We start from the raw sequence: 25,597 nt of genomic DNA, 5'->3' as shown, positions 1-25,597 counted from the left end.
TGGAGAAACTCAGCGGGACAACAACGACCAACAGTTCCTTCCTACCCAAGGAATAAAGCCCTGGCCTGCCCAATTCTCTCCCTCTAGCCCCTGGCCCATGAGTTCTAGCAACATCTACCTTTGCGCGTTTTAGGACAACCAGCAACTCCTTAATTGTAACATGGTCCTCAAGACAACCCCTTTCTATGTATTTTCATGCTAATAGCACAGTGGTAAAGTCCTCACCACTGACACTTCAGTCACTTGCCCAGCCAAATTCCCCAAGAGTAGTTCAAGCTTTGCTCTCACCCTTGTAGGGCCTTATATATATTGCCCAAGTAAACTTTCCTGAACACACTGGGTAAATGCACAGTCCTTTACCCAGTGTATGGGAAATCAAGAACCAGAGGACATCGGCTTAAGCTGACGGGGAAGATATTTTAATAGGAAACGGGGGGGGAGAGGACTTTAAAAAACACAAATGGTGATGGGTATATGGAATGAGCTGCCAGAAGAGGTACTTGATCAGGCACTATCACAACGTTTAAAGGACATTTGGACAGGTACATGGACAGGATAGGTTTAGAAGGAATGGGCCAATCGCAGGCAGGTGGGACTCATGTAGGCAAGTTGGGCCAAAAGGCCTGTTTGACTCTTTGTTTTGACAAATTCCACCCCAGTGCCACTATGATGGTCTCAGTCTATATTGGCAAAGTTAAAATCCCTGACTGTGACAACTTTATTAGTCTGCAATCTCCCAGTTCTTCTAATTCCCTTTGACTACTTGGGGACAAGAGTACAATCCCAACAATTCCCTTTCTTATTTCTCAGCCCTACCCACATAGTCTCATTGGACAATCCTTCAGTAATGTCATCTGAGACCACTGCTATGATTCTCTCCTCAATTAATATTGCGAGTTCTCCTCTTCTTTTACCTCCACCTCTATCTCACTGGTAGAATTTGTACCCTGGATCAGTAAGCTGCCAACCCTGCATAGGATCCCTCGGTCAATCTAGTTGTATCCCTCCTAAGAAGCACTTGCAAACTCGCTCACCAGGATATCGGTCCCCTTCCAGTTCAGGTCGAAACAGCCGAAGAAGATATCTGAATCCCTGCTCCCCTGCACCAACTCCTCAGCCATGCATTCAGATGTCCTATCTTCTGATTTCTACCCTATGTGGCACATAGCACTGGGAGTAATCTGGTGATTACTATCGTTAATATCCTGCTTTTTTAACCTTATGCCCAACATCCAATGTTCACTCTGGTGGACCGCATCCCTATTCCTACCCATGTCATTCGTGGCATTGTGCACCATGACTTCTGGCTGCTCCTCTTTTCTGCAGTTGTTCCAGGAAGTCCTGAATTGATGGAAGCATATTTCGCATGGATTGAAACATGGATGTCACATAGAAAACAAAGTTGGAAAAAATTGGTTCTTTGCAGCATTGAGGGATGTAACCAGTGGTGGATCCAGAGATCAGTTCATTGGCCTCAATTGTTTATTATTTACATTTTTGGAAGGAATTTCATTAAGGATAAAAGTAATCATTTACCTTTAATTCATTGTAGAAAAATAGTCTAAGGCACAACGGAGATGCAAACTCTATTATAGTATTTGTTAATAGATCAACCTTATTTCTTCACATGCTAAATGAGAATTCATAAAAAAGTAACCCCCTATGATTCTTTGGTAAGCAACTTAAATCACAACTGCAGCTTCCTTCACTCAGTTCCCTGTTAAAGTAATCCCATCTCCTAATGTGCATAAACACCAAACTTTATTGAAGAAAAATGGACACTAACACGTGAATGTAAATGTAATATGATGCTGTTCGATGTTCTGTGCCCCCAAAAAAATGACAAATGTATGGTGAATGGTTCACAATTGCCTTTTCATTTTTTAATGAAAATTTATCTTATTTTGCGCATATTTGCAAATGCGACAAGAGTTTAATGATAGTTCATTAATCAGCTGCCACCCCTCAAAAAGATAGTTTTCTTTCTTTTTCTGATAATAGTACCCAACAAAAGGATGCCTTAAACTATAAATGCCGCATCAGTGAACAACTGGGAAGTGTTATACAACATCTGCATTTTTCCTTACAACACTAACTTTGGTAAATGTTTGGCTTGAAAGAAATAACCTTAAAGACTTACTTGTTATCCAGCTGAGCCACAAATATTTTGTTCTTTTCGACTGATATACACTGCCATTCGGTACTGGAGTAAAACAGTATCATTTCTTCCATGAGAACCTCTAACTTGTACAGTTCCTGCCAAGGCTGGAAAACAAAGTGGCCTGGATGACAAGCTACAGAAATGAAGACATCCATGTGCTCCCCAGGCTGTGGCAAGACGAATGGAGATGGAAGGGCATTGTGTATAACGTGTGGGGCAACCATTTTGATTGGTGCAATACCAAAGTCCTTCACTGAGGTTTTAGTTTCAAACTCTGATGCAATGTTTGCATCACCTTTATTGCTTGGAAAGCCAGTAGAACTTCGTTCGACGCCCAGATAAACATCCTTCCGGTGCTTCCACAGATCTGCATTTGTTATTTTATGATTAATACTACGTTCAGGATTGGGGAAATTTTTCGAAGTAAACAAGTAAATATGAACTAGTCCTTTGGTATCATCAACTTTCACAATCTGAAATAAGACAAATTTCAAATAATTACAACCATAACTTCAAGACTTGCAATCAGATTTCAAAGGGAAAGACAATTTATTCACATTTACCTTAATACTGCAGTCAGAGCAATTTAACACGGTGTCTCTAAGCCACAATACTGCATCAGGTGTCCACATGCCAATGTTAAACGTGAGATCTGCCAAGCAGCACTTAATAGCCTAAGATAAAACAACTGACAGTCAAATTCTAAAATATGAACTCTCCTTTCTATTGAGACAGTATGTGTAAAGACGCTAACTTTAAGCATCAATATAAATGGCAAATAAATTTCAATAAAGCGAGTGTGGATTGTAGATTTTGCCAGCAAGATTAAGATAACCACCAATAACATTTTACAAGGACATAAATGGGTTACAGTGACTTGATACAGCAGATATACAAAGCATTAAAAGTAGTGACACATGATAAACAAGATGACATGAGATTCAAACTAAACTTCAGGATGCAGTACCACAGACATATCTGCACAGCAGCAAGCAATCTTGCTAACAAGCAACTTAGTTACACCATCTTAGATTAATGCATACAACTCAGCTCTCCATTTTATACAAATACATTTTTTGGTGCAAACCCCCCCCCCCCCCAAATGAAAACAGAACTGTCGAGTTATATCTATTAAAAAAACACTAACAGGATTTTGGAGTTGGGGGGGAGATGAGGGAAATGGCTCCATTCCAAGTGGAACCAGAATTGGAGACAACTATAGATGAGGGAAATGGCTCCATTCCAAGTGGAACCAGAATTGGAGACAACTATAGATGAGGGAAATGGCTCCATTCCAAGTGGAACCAGAATTGGAGACAATTATTTTTTACTAAAGTTCCTAGTCAGAGTGGTTAGAACCATGCAACAACCTGCCACAAGGAATGATTGAAGCAAGCAGCTTTGATCCTTTGGACATTATAGCAGTGAACAGTGGGGATAAATCTATTGGAATTTAAATGAAGGTTAAGAGGCAGCTCATGGTGACCATTAACATCTATTCTGTACATACACTATAATATAGCAAAAATATTTCCGAAAATCATTACCTGAGGTGGTATGGAAACAGAGTCGTGCAGAAATGGAGGCGGAATTTCTCTTAGCTCCGTTACAGCAACAGATGCAACTATTCCAGTGTCCAAAAATATAATATCCACAACTCGTGTGCCATGTACATTGGTAATCTTAAATACAAGGTACTTAAATTAACACAATCTGAGCAAAGAAAGGTTATGTAAAATGAGAAAAATATTACTTGCAGTATCCAGGTGACCAATCAACATTATTGAAATATAATATAGTTCAAAAGTTGACTTATGCTGGTTATTTTAAACCACATTATTTGACCAGGAGTTTTTTGAAATGCCAAGATGAGAGCAGCATGATTAAGTACTTCTTCCAACTTCGAATCCCCTCCCCCCCACCCTGACTTTTGACTGGGTACAATTCCATAGAACACAAACTGTAGTAGGCCCTTAATTCCCTCAGGCTCTTTTGCTGCCAAATTCTGTTCAGAGCGCTTCCCACTCTGTTAGCATTACTGACTTTCCACTTTACTTTTCTTAACAACGGAGAAACTCATGGATTTCCCAACCTGGCAGTTCTTTTTGACACCCAAGAATTCAGAACCAAGAACTGACAATTGACTACTTACAAACTTGCACTAAGGAGCTTCTAAGGGAAGGTTAACAAATTTAAATCCACCTTTTTCTTCAAGTATGGAGCAAGTACCGTACAACTAATCAGCATCTTTTATTGGGTAATTATAAGGTGCATACTGGATTAAAAGGCCTACCACCCACATAATGGGACACAATGCATAACAATATTAGTGATAGCAATGTTTGGAGCAAAACTGCAGAAACTGAGAGTTTTCAGCCACAAAAAAAAACAAGGTTGATTTCAAGTCTGAAGATGGGGCTCGACCCGAAACGTCACCCACTCCTTCTCTCCAGATGCTACCTGTCCCGCCGAATTACTCCTGCTTTTTGTGTCAATCTTTGATTTAAATAGAGGTTTGTAAGAAAGTGCAAAGGAAATAAAATGCTACCTGAATGCTGAGTTACTTGAACACTGTCTTTTTCAGTGAAAAAACAAGTTTGTTTTGCATGCTATCCACATAAATTATACCATACTTGTCAGGAAGTGCAAAAGAGAAAACAACTAGAGTGCAGAATATTATTTGTATGGCCTGTAAAGAAGGTAGATTTTGAAATATCTGGAATTTCATCCCGAGGTTACGCCCGGCGCAGCTTAAAATCGGCTGCGGGATCTACCATTGCCCAGCATCAAGAGCCTCGATCGCCTCAACACAAAACATGGGGGGGGGGGGGGGACTGTCCCCCACCTCTCAAAACATGGGGGACACGCACCTCCCTCCCCCCATGCATCCACCCAACTTCCCTAACAATCAAACTCCATCCAAATTAAAATTCGCAGATGAGTTTAACTTTTTAAAATTGAAACTAATATTGAGACATTGACCTTAATAATGCAGTAGAGTGTTAATTGGGTTAATTACGACAGAACTAGAATTGATTCAAAGGTTTCAAAGGTCTTTTATTGTCACATGCACCAATTAAGGTACAGTGATATGTGAATTACCATACGAAAAAAAAGCGAATAGACGCACAAGTACATAAAAGTTAATATAAACATCCACCACAGCGGATTCCCCACATTCCTCACTGTGATGGAAGGGGAAAAAGTCAAATTTTCTTCCTCGTTATTCTCCCGCAATCTGGGCGATCGAAGCTCCCGCAGCCGGCAGTCGAAATTCCCACGCCGGGGCGGATAAATCTCCTGCGGCTTGGAGTCCCCGAAGTCGGTCTCTGACCAGAGAACGCAGGCTCCACAATGTTAAGTCCGCAAGCACCCACATTTGGAGCTCTGTGATGGTAAGTCCCGCAGGCGACCGTGGTGGAGTTCTCCAGCAAAGGCCGCTAACTCCTTGATGTTAGGCCGCGGTGCGGACGGTGATACGATACGGAGAAAAATTGCATCTCCATCGAGGTAAGAGATTAGAAAAAGTTTCCCCCAACTCCCCCACATAAAGCAAGCTAAAGAACTCTAAAAACATACATTTAACACATACAATTAAAACACAAAGGACAGAGAGACTGTTGGCGAGGCAGCCATTGCTGGCGCCACCCGGTGGCATGAGTAAGAAATAAAATCAATTAATTAAATCATTAAAAGCAGAGAAAGTGCAAGGTGGCTTTCACACTGATTCTTTTCTATTATAAGTTTCAATTGAGTACACGGCTTTTACAAGTGTGGGAAGTCATTTCCCCACAGTTATCAGTTTTGCTCCAAACATGGCTATCACTAATATTTGTATGCATTGTGTCCCTTTCTGTGCGTGGTGGGCCTTTTAATCCAGTATGCACCTTAAAATTTCCCAATAAAAGATGCTGATTAGTTGTAAGATGTGTGTGTGTGTGTGTCTGTGTGTGTGTGCATGTGTGTGTGTGTGTGTGTGTGTAGGGGGGGGGGGGGATTTTGCCCCCCCCCCATGTTTTAAAAGCGATTTCTGCCCATGCTGAATATAACTAAAAATGTATCAAAGATTTGGGGCCTTAATCATCGTAGATTCATGATAAATATAGTGAAAGTATAACCAAAGCCAGCACATGTTATTGGATTGTATTAGTAGGACAGTATAAATAAAAAATTGACCTTGATAGAGTCCAATTGACATTCAGACTATAACTGGATCATTGTGCATAGTCTTAGTCTCTCTCTATATGGCATATGGTATAATGGGCTTGAAAAAAAGTCCGGAGTTATAAAGATGCTTCCTTGTTTATCTAACCTCAGCTACTCAAAGTTCATTACCCTATTTACATTAGAGTGGTATAGACATTAAACAAACAAAATCATTGGAGGACTGGATAGCGTTCCTCAGGATTATTATAATTTAAAAGATTGGGGACAATGCAAGAGGAATAGATTGAATACTTGGGAGTTCTTTCACACGAGTGTTCAGCCTCTGGAATGTGTTTGTTGCTAGCTGATGTGGTTAATGGCAACTCCCTCTATGATTTGCGATTTGAATCAAATATTACGCAAGGCAGAGATTACTCAAAAGAGAAGGTAAATTCTTTATAAGTAACACTTAGTCCATGTGACCCACCAAGGTTGTAATGACTGGTGTTTATGTGCATTGTTTTGTACAGTGCTTTGTCATTTGACCCTGACTTCCAAATCCCCTTTCCATTTTATTTAGCGTCCGTGATTGTGAAATGAAGCGAGAGCAAGATCAACGCAATAGAGAAAATGCACGTATATAATAATGATGGATGAGAAATGATGATGAAGGGCAGGTATCATGAATCAGTTCATTTCTTTGCTCCTTTGTCATTTTCCCATGCTGATGCATCTGCAGTATTGACATCACCTTTCCTCAAATTGTTCCCATAATTGAGGACAATTAAACTGCAACCTGTGCACAACAGTTCCACAACTGATCAGCCCATGTTGGTCAATACAATCAATATAATCGTGACAGCATATGTACAATGCCATCCTCATTTTCAGGTGGAAAATATCTTCCTATGAGGTAACCAGAAACTAGAACTTCCACTCTGTTTAGAGTGCCTTTCTAGGAACTGTACTCATGTCAGTTTACAAAATCATATGATAAATAGCCTGTTACCGCTTGTTTGCTCAGAATTAAATGATGACACAAAGTAAAGGCATAATCAGCATTTGGGAGTTGTAAGAGAACATGAGACAAAATGTCAGGAAGGAGGGGGCAGTTTTTGAACATGCCACTAAAATATTTTCTTCCCTGCAGAAGAGAAAAATCAAAGATCAATATCAATGTCAACTGACAAATCTTACCTCCACTCGTGTCCACTTTCCTCGCCATCGTGCTAAACAGCGCTTACCACAAAAAGGTAATGAGACAAAATATTCCGATGTGATTTGCTGCAATTAAAGAGTGGATTTATGATCTTTGAAAACTATTTCAAACATGGCCAGTTTCAAATTACATGCAGTGCAACTATACAATTAAATATATCTATGAACTTATAATTTAGGCAAATCTAAACATTGATTTTAATTAAACATTGCAATGAAACTTCTTTCGGAATCTAACCATTGGATAGAAATGGCAGCCTTAGCATAATATATACCATTGTGATCTATACCATCTACACCCAAATAATCTATTTTAAAAAACTAAGTGTCAACTTAACAATTGGCAATGGAAATTGATCAATATAATTTGTCTGATTTTGTCCAGCACAATTTAATTGACAAGGACTAGACAAAATAATAATCCAGCCAACATTTGATTGCTTAGCCTAACTTGAATAAGATAATTCTACTGCAGTTACATATATTGACTAAGAAACGTACATAAAATATTGGATGCTGCAGCACAGCGACATTAATGTACAAGAAAATGAGGGCGGACGATGACTGAAATGACTTTTCAGTGTACGAATGAAAGAGAAAATGAAAGAGGTACTAGAGAAACAAGGAACTGCAGATGCTGAATTACAAAAATAGTCAAAGTACAAGAGGTCATGGAGTACATGGAGGACTAGTTCCCACAGGAATAGGAAAGAACGATATAGTATATATCAATCCCGATGTAATTTACATCACCGTGTGAAATAATAATAATAATAAATCATCAGAGTATTGAGTATAGAAGTTGCGAGGTCATGTTGCAGTTATACAAGACGTTGGTGAGGCCACATTTAATGTATTGTGTTCAGAGACTCTCCTAGTGGCAGCATGCTGTAAGGTTGCAAATTCGTTTGCTCCCTTAACTTTTAACTTCCATTTACCACTCTTTCAATGTTAATTGTGACTATTTGACTTCAAGACACGGTCTAACTTTTTCATAAAGTGTTGATAACACTTTTACACGCCTTAATTATGAAAAGGATGGAGACAAGAAGGAAAGGAGGCTCCCCAAGGAAGGAACAGGGGAAAGTCACAACCACAGCTACAGCTTCTGACTCCAGTATCATAGAAGCAATATCGAAAATGAACGATGAAATGAAAAATGAACTGAAAAATGAAATGAAACCAAGATTTGGCAGTTTGGAAGAAATGGTGAAAGGAGTTTCGACTAAATTGAAGGAAGTCCAAGGAAAACTGTCTTTGTTACAAGATGAACTTCGTGAACAAAAGGATCAAATTGATATCTTGCGAACCCTGGGCCGGGAGAGAGATTTGAAGATTGAAAATCTGGAACGGAGAATAAATGAAAATACTCGGGTACTCCAGCAAAACAAGCAAAATATGGACCTGGAAAACAGAAGCCATCGTTTAAATTTACGAATTGTTGGTTTGCCGGAAGGTCAAGAAGGAGATAACGTTATAAAATATGCTTCTAAAATGATAAAGGAAACTTTCAACATTGAGCACAATTAAAACCTTCCGTTTTTGGATAACGCACACAGGATTGGGAAGAAATCTGGTAATAAACCGAGACACTTGATTATTCGGTTTCACTTTTTGCAAATCAAGGAGAATATTCTCCAGGCAGCAAAAAGGTTGGGCGTGGTTGAATATGAAGGATGCAAGTTTCGGTTTGTTCCTGATTATAGTTACGAGCTTTTGGAAATAAGAAAGTCCTTTCATAATGTAATGTCTGATTTGTTCAAGAAAAAGCTGCGCCCAGTCTCACTATACCCAGCTAGATTGCGTATTCAACTTTTCAACGGTAATACTCAATTTTTTAAACAATCCTCAAGACGCTTCCAGCTTTTTGGAGAGTTACGAGGAGGAAGGAGAGTAATTGATAGCTGATTAAGTTATAATTGGAGATTTACTGTTCCTATTTTGACAACATATCGTTTGGTAATGATTAAGAATTTAACTGGACGAGTTGTTTTTCTTTTATATATACTAACCTTTAAGAATTTCTTTGTTAATCCGTGTTCCCCTGATTAAGAATTTAACTGGACGAGTTGTTTTTCTTTTATATATACTAACTTTTAAGAATTTCTTTGTTAATTCGTGTTCCCCTGTCGTTAGACAAACTAAGAGAACGCTGTTCTTGTTTTTCATATCTTGACCTTGGATAATAATATATAGCATTTGCTCTTTAACTCCATTGCCAGCCTGTATTTTTTTCTCTCTTTCAAATGATAACAATGACCGTGTTATGGCTAGGGAGTGGCTAATTATGATCCTTTCTATGTCGGGTGCGGTTGCTAGGAGAGATGGGGTCAGGGATGGGATTAGGTAGTTTACTGACTGTCTATTGGTCAGTTTGGGGCTTTACAGGGGTGGGAGGGGTCTTTTGTTCCTAATTTAGTGTCCTTCATTTGTGTAAAATCTGAACTACAAAAATGTCTGAAATGTCGTCACTTCTGGCTCCGCCCTAGATTTTTCTTCTTCCAGTATCATGAACCATTAGGCTTTAAGAAATTAATCCTTTATATCCCACATGATATTTACAAGCAATATGGATAAAGTTATTAACTTCCTTTCATGGAATGTGAATGGCCTGAACCATCCCATTAAGAGGACCATTTAAAAAAAAAGTTCTTCACAGACTAAATGCTCAGATTATCTTTCTTCAGGAAACTCATGTAAGGCAAGATGACAATCTACGATTTAATGCTACTTTGCTTCAAGACTTACATTTTATTAATTTTATGAAAGATCAGATTGCTTTTTACTTCTTGACAAACTCTACTGAAGAAATATCCAATGGTGTAGTCTGGGATGCTTTTAAGTCATATATTCGTGGACAAATTATTTCATACTCCACGGGATTAAAATAACAAACTAAATAAGAAATATGTACATTGGCTGACGAGGTTAAAGAAATTGATAAAAATTATTCAAAAGCTCCTAGTTTAGAGCTCTATAAGAATAGAGTTGAACTTCAATGATTTGTTATTAGTACAGGTATCACCGATTGATAACCAGCTACTTAAAACGTCAAAAGTCAATTTTATATACATGGCGAAAAATCTGGTAAATTACTCGCTAATCAGTTGAAAGCGGCGTCGGCCAAACGTCAGATTACTAAAGAGAGTAAACGGGATGGCACACTAACTGTAGACCATGACGAAATTAATAAATCCTTTCAGGAATTTTATACCTCCTTATACGAATCAGAATTTCCTACTGATTCCAATATAATGCATGAGTATTTAAAGAAACTGAACTTACCAAATTTACCATATAATGAGTCTCTGTTGTTAGATGAACCCATCACGGAGGAAGAAACACAGAAAGCAATTATTTCAATGAAGTTTGGTAAAGCTCCCGGTTTAGATGGGTTTACAGTAGAATTTTTAAAGTATTTTTCAAATTTATTGTCTCCCTGGCTATGCAAGGTATTTAAAGAAGCCTTTTTAAGGAATAGATTACCACAATCTTTTTATGAAGCATCTATTTCTTTAATTCTTAAAAAAGATAAAGACCCTACTGAAGTAACATCATATAGACCTATATCAATGTTAAATGTAGATTTCAAAATTCTTTCCAAAATATTAGCTATGAGATTGGAAAACATTTTACCCGCAAATTATCTCTGAAGATCAGACAGGTTTATTAAAAATCGTTACTCATACTTTAATGTTAGGAGATTAATGAATATTGTATATACAGCGTCAAATAAAACCCCTGAATGTGTCATCTCACTCGATGCCGAGAAGGTATTTGATAGAGTAGGATGGGAATACTTATTCAATACACATGAAAAATTTAAGATTGGTCCAAAATTTATTTCTTGGATCAAGCTGATATATCATATAGCTCAGGCTTCTGTATTTACTAATAATCAGAGATCCCCTTTTTTCAGGCTCTTTTGAGGTACTAGACAGGGCTGTCCCTTAAATCCTTTACTATTTGATATTGAATTGGAACCTTTAGCCACCGCTATTAGGGAATCCCCTAATATTTTTGGTATTATCCGTGGGAATAAGACACATAAGCTATCTCTTTATGCAGATGATATGTTATTATTCATTTCTAACCCTGAGAAATCGATTCCGGCAATGGTAGCATTACTTAATCAATTTAGTAGTTTTTCTGGTTATAAACTAAATCTTAGTAAGAGTGAGCTGTTTCCATTAAATAATCTTGTTTCGAATTATGGACAGTTTCAACTTAGATTGACTACCGAAAGTTTTACTTATCTAGGTATTAAGATCACCAAGAAACACAAGGATTTATTTAAAGCTAATTTTATGCCTTTAATTGACCATATTAAGCATCAGTTTACTAAATGGTCACCAATGTCCTTATCCTTAATTGGCCGAATCAATCCTGTTAAAATGTTAATTTTACCTAAATTTCTGTATTTATCTCAGACGATATCAATTTTTATTGCCAAATCTTTCTTTGATATTATAGATTCCAAAATGTCTTCATATATATATATGGCAGAATAAAAATTCCAGACTAAGTAAAAAATACTTACAGAAATCAAAAAAAGATGGTGGTTTGGCATTGCCGATCCTTAGATTCTACTATTGGGCAGTCAATGTTCGCTATCTAACATTTTGGACAAAAGATTTAGAAGATACCCAATGCCCAGGATGGATAAATCTTGAACGTGATTCCTTACAAGGGCTATCATTGGCTTCTATTCTAGGGGCCTCGTTATCTTTTACAATTACGAGATTAACTAAATATACGACTAACCCTATAATAAGACATACGTTCCGAATATGGTTTCAATTTCGTAAGTTTTTTGGACTAAATGATTTTATCTTATCGAGTCCTATCTTATCCAATTTTCTCTTCCAACCTTCTAGTACTGATCAAGTCTTTTTGTTATGGAAGAGGAAGGGATTATTAGCTTTTTGTGATTTGTTTTTGGAGGGTTGTTTTATGTATTTCGAACAACTCTCCAATAAATATAATTTACCTAATTCACACTTTTTTAGATATTTACAAATTAGACATTTTTTGAAGGCCACTCTACCCTTTTTTCCGCGACCACATCAATCCGAAATTTTGGAAAAAAATTTACATTTGAACCCTTATCAGAAAGGATTAATAACGATTATTTATGAGTTGATTTGGAAATTACAAATAGATACATTTGATAAAATTAAGAATGACTGGGAAAGAGAACTCCAAATTTCTCTTATCTATAGAGAAATGGGTGAGGATTCTTCAATTAGTCAATACCTCTTCAATGTGTGCAAGACAGGCTCTGATACAATTCAAGGTGGTTCACAGAGCTCATATGTCAAAAGATAAGTTGGCTCGTTTTTATGGTCATATAAATCCTACCTGTGACAGATGTAACTCTGAAGTGGCCTCATTGACCCATGTTTTGGTCCTGCCCACTTTTGGAAAAATATTGGAAATACATTTTTGATACTATTTCTGTAGTCTTAGGTATTGATTTACAACCTCATCCTATTACTGCAATTTTTGGGCTACCAATGTTAGATTTTATTCATTTGTCCCGCTCCGCCCATCGGTTGATTGCTTTTACCACATTCATCGCCAGAAGATCTATTTTATTTAAATGGAAAGACTCCAACCCTCCGACCACATTCCGGTGGTATTCTGAAACGATATCATGTTTAAATTTAGAAAAAATCAGGAGTGACATTGTTGAACCCTTGGTTAAATTTGATAAGACTTGGGGAAATTTTATTCAACACTTTCATACAACATAAATTGCTCCCTTTAACTGTTATAAAAATTATTTTACCTCTATATGGTGGAACGGACTTGATGACAAACAGACTTAAATTGTTGAAATTCTCAGTTCAGATTCTGTTTTGCTTTGCTTTGTTTTTGTTTATTTTGTTTTTATTTCCCTTTTTTTTCCCCTTTCTTTTTTTCTTTAGTTTAGGGGGGGGGGGTCTTGTTTTTTCTTTTCTTTTTGTCTTTTTATCATTGTGGTTTTTTTCTACATTTATAAGTTTTCTTTTAAAGATTTAACTATATTTACATAGAGGTCTATATTCAATGTGTATTTTGACAGTTCTGAGAACCATATTATAGGAACAATGGAAAGGGTGCAGAGAAGATTTACAAGGATGTTGGCAGGACTCGAGTGCGACTCTAGGACCTCTTTGGAACGCAGAAGGATGAGGGGTGTGCAATGCAGGGTGACTTGGACAGGTTGGGTGAGTGGGCAGATGCATGGCAGATGCAGTTTAATGTGTACCAATGTGAGGTTATCCACTTTGGTAGCAAAAACAGGAAGGCAGATTATTATCTAAATGGTGTCAAGTTTGGAAAAGGGGAAGAACAACGGGATCTGGGGGTCCTTGTTCATCAGTTCATGAAAGTAAGCATGCAGGTACAGCAGGTAGTAAAGAACGCGAGTGGCATGTTGGCCTTCATAACAAGAGGTGTTGAGTATATGGAGCAAAGAGGTCCTTCTGCAGTTGCACTTCACAGGGCCCCAGTGAGACCACACCTGGAAGGACATTCTTGCTATTGAGGGAGTGCAGCGTAGGTTTACAAGGTTAAATCCCGGGATGGCAGGACTGTCATATGCTGAGAGAATGGAGCGGCTGGGCTTGTATACTCTGGAATTTAGAAGGATGAGAGGGAATCTTATTGAAACATATAAGATTATTAAGGGTTTGGACACGCTAGAGGCAGGAAACATGTTCCCGATGTTGGGGGGTTCCAGAACTAAGGGCCACAGTTTAAGAATAAGGGGTAAGCCATTTAGAACGGAGATGAGCAAACACTTTTTCACACAGAGAGTTGTGAGTCTGTGAAATTTTCTGCCGGTTCTCTGGATACTTTCAAGAGAGAGCTAAATAGGACTCTTAAAGATAGCGGAGTCAGAGGATATGGGGAGAAGGCAGGAACAGGATACTGATTGGGGATGACCAGCCATGATCACATAGAATGGCAGTGCTGGCTCGAAGGGCCGAATGGCCTACTCCTGCACCTATTGTCGATTGTCTATAAAATCATGAGATGAATAGATTGAGTAAATTATAGTGGTGTGCAAAATCATGAGAATAATAGATTGGGTAAATGCATAGAGTCTCTTGCCGAGAATAGGGGAATCGGTAACTAGATGACATGGGTTTAAGGTGAAGGGGGGAAAGATTTAATAAGATTCCGAGGGGTAACTTGTTTCGAAAACTAATGGTGGTGGGTGTATGGAACGAGCTGCCGAAGGAGGTTGTTGAGACAGGTACTATCGCAACAATTAAGAAACGTTTAAACCAGTACATGGATAGAATAGGTTTAGAGGAAAATGGGCCAAATGCAGGCAGGTGGAACTAGTGTTGGTCAGACTTGTTGTGCTGGGAGACCGGTTTCTACGCTGTATCATTCCATGAAACAATAACAACCTTCTAGCTCCAATAGGAAGTTGGCTCTAAATAATTTAACATTGCTGAAGAATGAGGTAAAAGTAGAACATTTGCAGAAGTTTGTATATGAAACTAGTTATACTTCAATGCTGCCTGAAATTGGTAGCTGCAAAATTGTGAAAGAAAAACTGACATGCATCAAATATAATGTAATCTCCTTAATCATTTTGTAAATGACTGCAGTTACTCAGTCATATAGATTAGGCTGTTTTGGCTTGATCCTGCTGATCCCTACAGATATCCATTCATTGGGAAAGCAGAGCAGTGTTATTCTTAGAATCATTCCTCAAGAGGATAGGAAAAAGATTATAGAAAGAAAAGGTTAGAACTCCCCCTCTTTAACCAATGCCCAATATTTTCTGAAAGTTGCTAATGTTTGGTTAAACAACAATAGTGTACTTCTGAAAGTATTGTAATCCTTATTTGTTAAGCACTTTGACTAATAGGATAACAGAGCCAGATAACATGTCTGAGCAAATGCATGATATTCCAAATCAATGTTTCTGTAAAACAATAAGGGTGATACCCAATCTCTCCACTACCTGCCCCTCCGTGTATTTTTGTATCATCCGCAAACTTGGCTACAAAGCCTTCGTCAATCCCCTCATCCAAATCATGAATATACAATGTGAAGGGCAGCGGCCCCAGCACCGAGCCCCCCGGAACTCGGATAGTCACTGGCAACCAACCAGAAAAAGCCCCCTTTGTTGCCACTCTTTGCCTTCTGCCATCCAGCCAACCTGATATTTATGCTAGTATCTGCCCTTTGATACCATGAGCTCTCATCTTCCTTAGCAGCCTGCCATGTGGCACCTTATCAAAGGCTTTCTGAAAATCTAGGTATACAACATCTACTGACTCTCCTTTGTCTGGTCTGCTATTTACTTCTTCAAAGAATTCCAACAAATTTGTCAGGCAAGACCTCCCCTTCACAAAGCCATGCTGACTTCAGCTTATCGTGAACTTCTAAGTACTCCGTAACCTCATCCTTTATAATGAACTAAAATCTTACCAACCACTGAAGTCAGATTAATCAGCATGTAGTTCCCATTATTCTGCTTCGTTGCCTTCCTGTGCAGCGGGATAATTTTGAAATTTTCCAATCTGGATCCACTCCAGACTTTAGTGATTCTTGAAATATCACTATCAACGCCTCCACAATCTCTAAAGCCACCTCTTTCAGAACCCTAGGGTGCAGTCCATCTGGTCCATGTGACTTATCCACCTTCAGCCCTTTCTACTTCCCAAGCACCTTCTTGCTAGTAATCGCCACTCCACTAACTTCCACCTCCTGACTCTCCTGAATTTCGTTGCTGGTGTCTTCCATTGTGAAGACTGATGCAAAAAATTTATTCAATTCCTCTGCCATTTCTTTACTCCCCTTTATCACTCTTCCTGCATTATTTTCCATCAGTCCAACGTTCACTTGCCACTTTCTTACTCTTTATATAGCTGAAGAAACTCTTTTATATTATTAGATAGCTTACTTTCGTATTTCATCTTTTCTCCCCGTATTGCATTTTTAGTTACCTTCTGTTGTTCTTTAAAATCTTCCAGTCCTCTGGCTACCCACTAATCTTTGCAATGCTATATGCTTTCTCATTTCGTTTTATACTGTCCTTGACTTTTCTTGTCAGCCGTGGTCGCCTTTCTCATCCTAGAATCTTTCTTCTTTGGAATGAAAAGGTCCTGCAACTTCTAAATTATTCCCAGAAATTCCTGCCATTGCTGTTCCACTATCATCCCTACTGGGATCCCTTTCCAGTCAACTTTGGGCAGCTCCTCCCTCATGCCTCTGTATTCCCCTTTGCTCAGCTGCAATACAGACACATCCGATTTCACATTCTCCCTCTCAAATTCTAGATCAAAACTTATCATGTTGTGGTTGCTACCTCCTAGTGGTTCCTTTACCTTGAGTTCTCTTATCAAATCTGGTTCATTACACAACACTAAATCCAGAATTGCCTTTTCCCTGGTAGGCTCCACTACAAGCTGCTCTAAGAATCCATCTCAGAGGCACTCTGCAAATTCCCTTTCTTGGGGTCCAGTGCCAACCCGATTTTCCCAGCAGACCTGCATATTAAAATCTCCCATGACCATAGTAGCATTGCCTTTCTTACATGACAATTGTATCTCCCGATGGAACTTGTATCCTATATCCTGGCTACTGTTTGGGGGCCTGTAAATAATTCCCATTAGGGTCTTTTTGCCCTTTGAATTTCTCAGTTCAATCTATAATGACTCTACATCCTCTGATACTGTCACCCCTTGCTAAGGACTGAATTTATTTCCTTACCAACAGAGCTAGCCCACCCCCTCTGCCCACCTGTCTGTCTTTCCGATAGGACATATAACCTTGAAGATTCAGCTCCCAGCTCCAATCCTCTTGCAGCCACCTCTCTGTAATTCCCACAACATCATACCTACCAATTTCTAACTATGCCACAAGCTCATCCACTTTGTTTCTTATACTGCACGCAATCAAATAAACACTTTGAATTTGGTATTCTTCTCCCCTCTCACACCGTCCCGATTTTACCTGACATTACTCTCTTATCCCTCCTTAAACTTTCCGTCCCATCAATTCTGAAGACTTCTGTAACTTCTCCTGCACGCTTTCCCTTTAACTCCACCCCGTACACTTCCAATTTTTTGTTTCCCCCCCCCCCCCCCCCACTGTTTAGTTTAAAGCTCTATCTACTGCCCTGGTTGTACGGTTTGCCAGGAGTTTGGTTCCAGTCAGGTTCAAGTGGAGTCCATCCTGTCGGAACAGTTCCCTCCTTCCCCAATACTGGTGCCCCTCACAAATTCAAACCTACTTCTTCCACACCAGTCTTAGAGCCACGCGCTCAACTTTCTGATCCTCTCAACCCTATGCCAATTTGCACATGGCTCAAGTAGCAATCCAGAAATTATTACCTTCTTGGTTCTGCTTTTCAATTTGGTACCTCGCTGTTCAAATTCCTTCAGCAGAACCTCTTTCCTCATTCTACCTACGTCATTGGTACCCACCGGATCTTTCCCCTCCTACTCCAAGTTCCTCTGCAGGTCAGACGAGATGTCCTGAACCAGTGCACCAGGCAGGCAACACAGCCTCGGGATTCTCGATCCTCGCGACAGGGAACAGTGTCAATACCACTAACTATACTATCCCCAATGACAATGTTTTTCTTCCCTGTACCCTGTCGATTGGCCCCCTGAACCATGGTGCCCTGGTCAGGTTGCTCATCCTTCCTACAGTCCTCTAACTCAGTCCTCATCTCTGCTCCTCTGCCTGCCTCACTAGCAGTTCACCCTCTACGTCAGCACGGACCACGTTGGAAGCAGTTACTCTAGCAGGCATAACTGCCTCCAGAAGCACAGCATCCAGGTAATACTTCCCATCACTGATGTGCCTCAGCGTTTGAAGCTCAGACTCCAGGTCGTCCATTTTCAGCCTTCATGCATTACACAATCATATATATCTTCCTTAAAATTGATTTCTGCAATTTTGCAGATCTTGTATAGATGAGACTAATATGGTACCTGGCATGAACAGTTAACTGCTGGCTTTCTTTTGAGTTTTAAACTGATTTCACCCCCTTCTCAGTTTCTTGTCCTTAATGTAAACTTTAAGAATGAAATAACGAGATACAAAGTTACATTAAACATTGTATGGTGACTGGTGCTCCAGTGGTAGAGCATTTGGGGGATAGTGACCACAACTCCTTAAGTTTTAAGATCACTTTGAATAGGGATATGTCCAGACTTTGGAGGAAGAGACTAAATTGGAGTAAGGCAAATAACAACAATATTAGGGAGACTAAATTAGGAGCAGTTACTGGACAGATCTGCATCTGAAGTGGGAGTCATTTAAAGCCCAGTTGATCAATGATCAGCAAGAAGAGGAATAAGGAGGAGGGATAAGGATAACAAGATAAGAGGACAAAATAAAAAGGAAGTGTATGCAAGGTTTAAAGGTACAATCAGTTAGGTTATTTGAGGAATATACACAAAGTAAGAAAAAAAGTCAAGCGCATGATCAAAAAAAAAAAAATCTAAGACAAAGATGTGAGGAAGTCTGTCAAAGTAAACTGTGGGATATAGATCAGTTACAGAAATGCGCAGTGAAATGGCTGATGGAGTTTAATCCGAGCAATAGGATGTTGCAATTTGAGAGGTTGAACATAAGGGGAAATATACAATTAATGACAAGACCCTTAACAGCATTAATATACAGAGAGACTTGGGGTCCAAGACCAAAAGTGTCAACATTAACCAAGGTAAAAAAGGCTTATGGTATGCCTGCCTTCATTGGTTGAGGCATGCATTAAGAGAGTCAGGAAGTCATATTGCAGCTTTAGAGCACTTTGGTTAGGTGACATTTGGTTGTGTGCAGTCTGGTCGCCCCATTACAGGAATGATATGGAGGCTTTGGAAAGGGTGCAGAAGAGGTTTACCAAATGCTCCCTGGATTAGAGGGCATTAGCTATAAGGAGAGGACAGACAAACTTGGGATTGTTTTCACTGCAGCTATGAATGAAGACTGGATGAAGGGCCTGTTCGTACGCTGCACTTTTCTAAGTTATATGCTCTATGTTCTCTTTCTATGTTCTAAAAATGAAAATGCTAATTGTACAGCATTGAAATTCAAATTTTGTATATAGCTAGTACATAATGAACAAGTGTGGGATACATTTTAAATCCTAAGAACAAGCTGACCTGATAATGCTCAAGCAAGGATGAAGGGCCCTTATCATGGCATGGTCTGACTGATTCAATGTGTTTCAAACACTGCACAAAATATAAATCACATTATTTTACTTTTTGCCACCAATAACACCAATTTGATTGTTTATACAGTATGTATTTTCGCTAATAGAATTAGAAGCAGAGGGTCATAACCCCACCAAAATTATTCCAACCAAAATACCTCCGGGACAAACAGAATGAGTGGTGCTTGTCTTCCACTGAGAAGTGGGAAAACAAACTCAGAATGAGTACACCAAAACTCAGGTTATGGTGGGGAAGCCGTTATGTGGGTGGATGTTGAAATGCTTGCATTCACTGTGCTCTTAGACACCAAGTATCATCATTCCTTCCATGTCGTATTTTGATCCCAACTTTCTCATATGTCATTCTTATTAGGGGCCAGACTCTAGATATTGAAAACTCAATCCAGAACAGAGCGCATAAGCAAGAAAAATATTTGATAACATTTCAGTCATCCACCCAATCTCCCCAACAAATATCCATCTAATCACATCTATCCACATAATACACAACAATTATGATTTTAGCACAGACCTACAATTCAAAAGAATTTGGGTGTTAGGTACATCAGTAAAGCAATGAGTCCAATAGGAGTGAAACAACAATGGAACAGAGAGTGAAGACAGCAAAAAAAAAAGATAAACAAGATGGAGATGACAAAGTGGTAGTCAAAAGGATGAGCAGAATAAGCAGAAAATGTTAAATACAAAATGTAATTGATTACCAAACATTTCAAGTCTTTCTTACAAGAAAACAGGTTCATGATGTTAACTGACATGAATGTTAGATGCCGAATTGAATTCATAAATGCAACAAAACAACCTTCATATTCACATGAATTATATAATAATAACATAAATAATTAAAAGTAAAACATACCCGGTAGTTAAAATATTGCTCAACTTTTTCAAGTAAGGCATTGAGCTGGGTCCAACCCTTTGAAGGAACTTGACAGTAGATGGTCCCATCTGAACAGACGTTGGTAACGACTACATTGAGGTATACACCATTTTCCTGTAACCCAGCAACAATATAGACTGTAACCCAAACTAATTACCAAAATCCTTTGCAATTCTCATGGGTTTCATGACATGACTTGCTCAATTTTGATGAAAGGCCTTTTAGATCAACCTTTAATTTTTAGCTGCAACACTAAAAAAAAGCATATTTGCAGCTTTTCCTAAACATCCAACCATTAAGAATTATGAATTGTATAACAACTGAATTTATGTAGCACTGGCAATAACTCAATACATTAAGCACCACAGGGTGATAGTGATGGGTGTGGAGTGAAGTTCAAACCCAGATCAGGATGTAGTGATCATTCTAAAACAAATCCCTATTTGCCTCATTTTTAATTGTGAAAGAGAAGAAGGCGGGGGGTTGAAATGGAGAGTTGACAAGAAGCCAGGTAAATGAGCAGAGATGAAACAAATAATTTCAATGATAGATACAACTACTGCAAAGATTGGCGTGCAATCTGAAGCCATGCAAAAAGTAATTGCAAGAACAAAATAAAATAATGAGATAGAGTTAAGAGTAAGAGTATGTGGGAGCACTTCCAGGAAGAGGTTGAGAAAGAGGTGATTTATTCAGGAGCCTGATAGCAGTGAGGAAGATGCTATTCTTAAGTTTGGACACCTGGGCTTTTTAGCTCTTACATTTTCCCACAACATAGAAGAGAGAAAAGGGAAAAGCCAGGTGGCAGGCACCATTGATGATACTTCCAAATTTCCAATCATCCAATTTGATGTAATGGTCCAAGGGGATGGAAGGAAGAGACAAGGACTGGGCTGTATTCACCACTTTCTGCAGGTTGAGACACTTATGGGTGGAACAATTGCCAAACCAGACTGAGATGCATCCTCCAAGAATAACTCCCAATATGCACCTATAAAAGGTGAAAAAATCCTTTGGACATGCCTAATCTTCTCAGATGCCCAAGAAAGTAAGTTAGGTGATGTGCTTTCTTGATCACCATATCTATGTGAAGAATCCAATTAAGTTGCTGGTAAAAGGGATGCCTACGAATTTGAGCCTGTCACCCATCTCTACAGCAGCTCCATTGATGAGGACAAGTCTGTTCAACCCCCTCCCTGCTTCCTTAGGTCGATCATCAACTCTAATCTTGCAGATATTAAGGGTCACCACACCATGACATTGGGTTCTGGGGTGGGACAAACGGTCTGGGACTTTAGGGTTTAGGAAAAGCTAACAAGTGGGATTACATTCTTAAAGTGAAAAATGCACTACGTATTCTGAAATAAAACCATGCACTTCTGGAAAAAGATAATTATGAAAGTAACTGAAAACTTACTGCATAATTGAATGGAAACTATTTTTGAAAGTAGAGTGCTACCCCTGAGAAAGGCTAAGATCATCTTTTTGAGCAATGTAGGAAACTAATATCTTAATATTTCATCTTTTAGCTGCACTCTTTCACATAAAGACTGACCTTCCAATAGAAGAACAAAGAATTTACCTTCAAATTCAGTCCAAGTATCTTGTCATATAAAGCCTTCAGGCATGCAGTATTGATGTTAAAATCATCATCCCCCGAAGTGTCATACAAAAGAACAAGTGGAACCTCGCTCCTTTCTAAGATTTCCATTAGCAATATCTTTCCACTAGCCAGGAGTTCAAAGGATTCCAATACACATGGCTCTTTGCAGAACACTTCAAGACCTAAAACACAAATAACCTCACTTTAACTAATCAGTTGTATCCACAAGCATACCTCCATTAAAAATTAAATTAAATGCCACAATCATAAAACTTCACTACTTACAGTGCAATCAGAAAGTATTCAGACCCCTTCACTTTTTCCACATTTTGTTACGTTACAGCCTTATGGGCCTGTCCCACCTAGGCGACTGCAGGAGACTATGTGGTCGCCACATGTTCGCAGGTGGTTGCCGAGTAGTCGCCTTCAAAGAAGTAACTGAAATATCACATTTGCACAAGTATTCACGCCCTTTACTCAGTACTTTGTTGAGGCATCTTTGGCAGTGATTACAGCCTCAAGTCTTCTTGGCTATGACGCTACAAGCTTGGCACACCTGTATTTGGGTAATTTCTCCCATTCTTCTCTGCAGATCCTCTCAAGCTCTGTCAGGTTCGATGGGGAGCGTCGATGCACAGCTATTTTCAGGTCCCTCCAGAGATGTTCGATCGGGTTCAAGTCCAGGCTCTGGCTGGGTCACTCAAGGACATTCAGACTTATCACGAAGCCACTCCTGCGTTGTCTTTGCTGTGTGCTTAGGGTTGTTGTCCTGTTGGAAGGTGAACCACCTGAGTGGTTCCAGAACGCTCTGGAGCAGGTTTTCATCAAGCTCCGTTCATCTTTCCCACGATCCTGACTAGTCTCCCAGTTCCTGCCGCTGAAAAACATCCCCACAGCATGAGGCTGCCACCACCATGCTTCACCTTAGGTATGGTATTGGCCAGGTGATGAACAGTCCCTGGTTACCTCCAGACGTGACGCTTGGCATTCAGGCCAAAGAGTTCAATCTTGCTTTCATCAGACCAAAGAATCTTGTTTCTCATGGCTTTTGGCCAAGTCGGCTGTCATGTGCCTTTTACTGAGGAGTAGCTTTCGTCTGGGCACGCTACCAAAAAGGGACGATAGGTGGAGTGCTGCAGATATAGTTGTCCTTCTGGAAGGTTCTCCCATCTCCACAGAGGAACTCTGGAGATGTCAGAAGGACCATCGGGTTCTTGCTCACCTCCCTGACCAATTCCCTTCTCCCCGATTGCTCAGCTTGGCCGGGCGGCCAGCTCTATGAGGGTCCTTGTGGTTCCAAAGTTCTTCTATTTAAGAATGACGGGGCCCCTGTGCTCTTCGGGACCTGCAATGCTGCAGAAATTGTTTTATACCCTTCCCCAGATCTGTGTCTCAACACAATCCTGTCTCGGAGGTCATCGGACAATTCCTTCGTCTTCATGGATTGGTTTTTGCTCTGACATGCACTGTCAACTGTGCGACCTTATATAGACAGGTGTGTGCCTTTCCAAATCATGTCCATTCAATTTAATTTACCACTGGTAGACTCCAATCAAGTTGTAGAAACATCTTAAGGATAATCAATGGAAACAGGATGAACCAAAGCTCAATTTTGATTGTCATAGCAAAGAGTCTGAATACTTATGTAAATGTAATATTTCAGTTATTTATTTTTAATTATTGCAAAAATTTCTAAACACCTGTTTTCACTTCTTCATTCTGGGGTAATGTGTGTAGATTGATGATTAAAACAAATGAATTTAATCCATTTTAAAATATGGCTGTAAAGTGCCAAAATGTGGAAAAAGTGAACGGGTCTGAATACTTTCTGAATGCACTGTTACATTTGAACCCCCCATCTCCCTTCTACATGAATTTATACCCAAAAGGATTGAAAATTATCAATTTGCTCCTGTAGAGTCAGAGAAAACAGAAAGAGAAAAACATTCCAGGAAATAGACAATAGACAATAGGTGCAGGAGTAGGCCATTTACCCCTTCGAGCCAGCACCGCCATTCAATGTGATCATGGCTGATCATCCCCAATCAGTACCCCGTTCCTGCCTTCTCCCCATATCCCCTGATTCCGCTATTTTTAAGAGCCCTATCTAGCTCTCTCTTGAAAGCATCCAGAGAACTTGCCTCCACCACCCTCTGAGGCAGAGAATTCCACAGACTCACTTTTCACTTTCAAATTTACTTGTGCTTCTTTCCATCTAATATTTGATATTTAGAAATTTGTCCTCAACATTGAAAAATACAAACACACATAAGATGGAATTGCTCAGTTTGCAGGAGTGATCCCGAGTTACATGTTGCCTGCCACTTTTATTCACTATCTCACTCTGACCTGTCTGTGGACTCCTGTACTATTACCATGAGACCCAACAAATTGTTCACAAACTTTCATCTGTACATATTTTAGCCTGCAGAACTCAATATCAAATTCGCCAACTTTAGACAACTCAATTCCTCTGTTTCATCTGGACTGGCCATTTTTGCCTACAGGGCATATCCCAGTAGGTCAGACTGTAGAATATAATGCAAACATTGCAACATAAGCAATACATTACACAAACAAAAGAGTTTAACTGCTCAACAGCCGCAGTATTTCACCGTCAGAAAAAATAATTTATACCACCCAATGTCAAACCCCACCCTCCTCTGCTCCCTAAACTAACATGGTTCTCTCACTCTATTCTGAAGAAGGGTCTAATTCCTGAAAAGTTCTCTTTCCACAGATGCTGCATAACCTGTTAAGTTGTTCCAGCATTGTGTTTTAATTTTTGAGGAAAATGGCTTCTCACTGAATTCATTAGGAAACAATTGCAGAAAGGAACAGTGCACTGATGTGATGAGGAACAAATTGGGCATAACATACCATCAACTATTATCCCTTGCTACAAAAAGAAACTGCCAGAAGAACTCAACAGATTAGACAGCATATATTTTAAATCTAATGTGACACTCTTTCTTGGATCCCAAGGACTAACATTTTTGATCCGTCTACCAATTGTGAGTTTGTCAATCAACTCTTGCTACCTCCCAGAAAGATAGAATGAAGATAGTCAACACGACCATCTCTGACATTCATGCCTACTCTCCAATTAATTGGTGCATTTCAATGCAAATTATACTATTATTTCGGATTGATTCCAATAAAAACCAAACTTAAATGCATTAGATTGCACAATCAATTTATCTTCTTAAATTAGTATTATTTTTAATCTAAAATTATAGCAAAATTACAATAATTTTTGAATGTTTGCAAATGTGAAATACATTTCAAATATTCAATCCCTATGGGAGCTTTGGCAGCCAGTAAACCTGCGGTACAACCCCACCAGCTATCAAAGTCACAAGGGAGTGGAAACCTATTATAAACCATTCA

General features: G+C 39.2%; 1 protein-coding gene across 3 annotated transcripts in view; it reads right to left on the bottom strand.

Annotated features, from left to right (window-relative positions):
- The window catches only part of tdrd7 (tudor domain containing 7), a 124,615-nt gene that overhangs the window by 5,185 nt on the left and 93,833 nt on the right, over positions 1 to 25,597 (bottom strand). For all 3 annotated transcript variants that reach the window (XM_033017847.1, XM_033017848.1, XM_033017849.1), the window contains 6 exons: positions 22,187 to 22,389; positions 20,584 to 20,718; positions 7,505 to 7,591; positions 3,709 to 3,843; positions 2,725 to 2,835; positions 2,141 to 2,634 (listed from right to left, as the gene is read on the bottom strand). In XM_033017847.1, the coding sequence (XP_032873738.1) occupies positions 2,141 to 2,634; positions 2,725 to 2,835; positions 3,709 to 3,843; positions 7,505 to 7,591; positions 20,584 to 20,718; positions 22,187 to 22,389 (1,165 nt within the window). The remainder of the gene's footprint in view (positions 1 to 2,140; positions 2,635 to 2,724; positions 2,836 to 3,708; positions 3,844 to 7,504; positions 7,592 to 20,583; positions 20,719 to 22,186; positions 22,390 to 25,597) is intronic.

This window comes from Amblyraja radiata, chromosome 3, assembly GCF_010909765.2.
Source record: "Amblyraja radiata isolate CabotCenter1 chromosome 3, sAmbRad1.1.pri, whole genome shotgun sequence".
Classification (NCBI taxonomy): domain Eukaryota; kingdom Metazoa; phylum Chordata; class Chondrichthyes; order Rajiformes; family Rajidae; genus Amblyraja; species Amblyraja radiata.
This window is presented reverse-complemented; position numbering and strand designations above follow the sequence as displayed.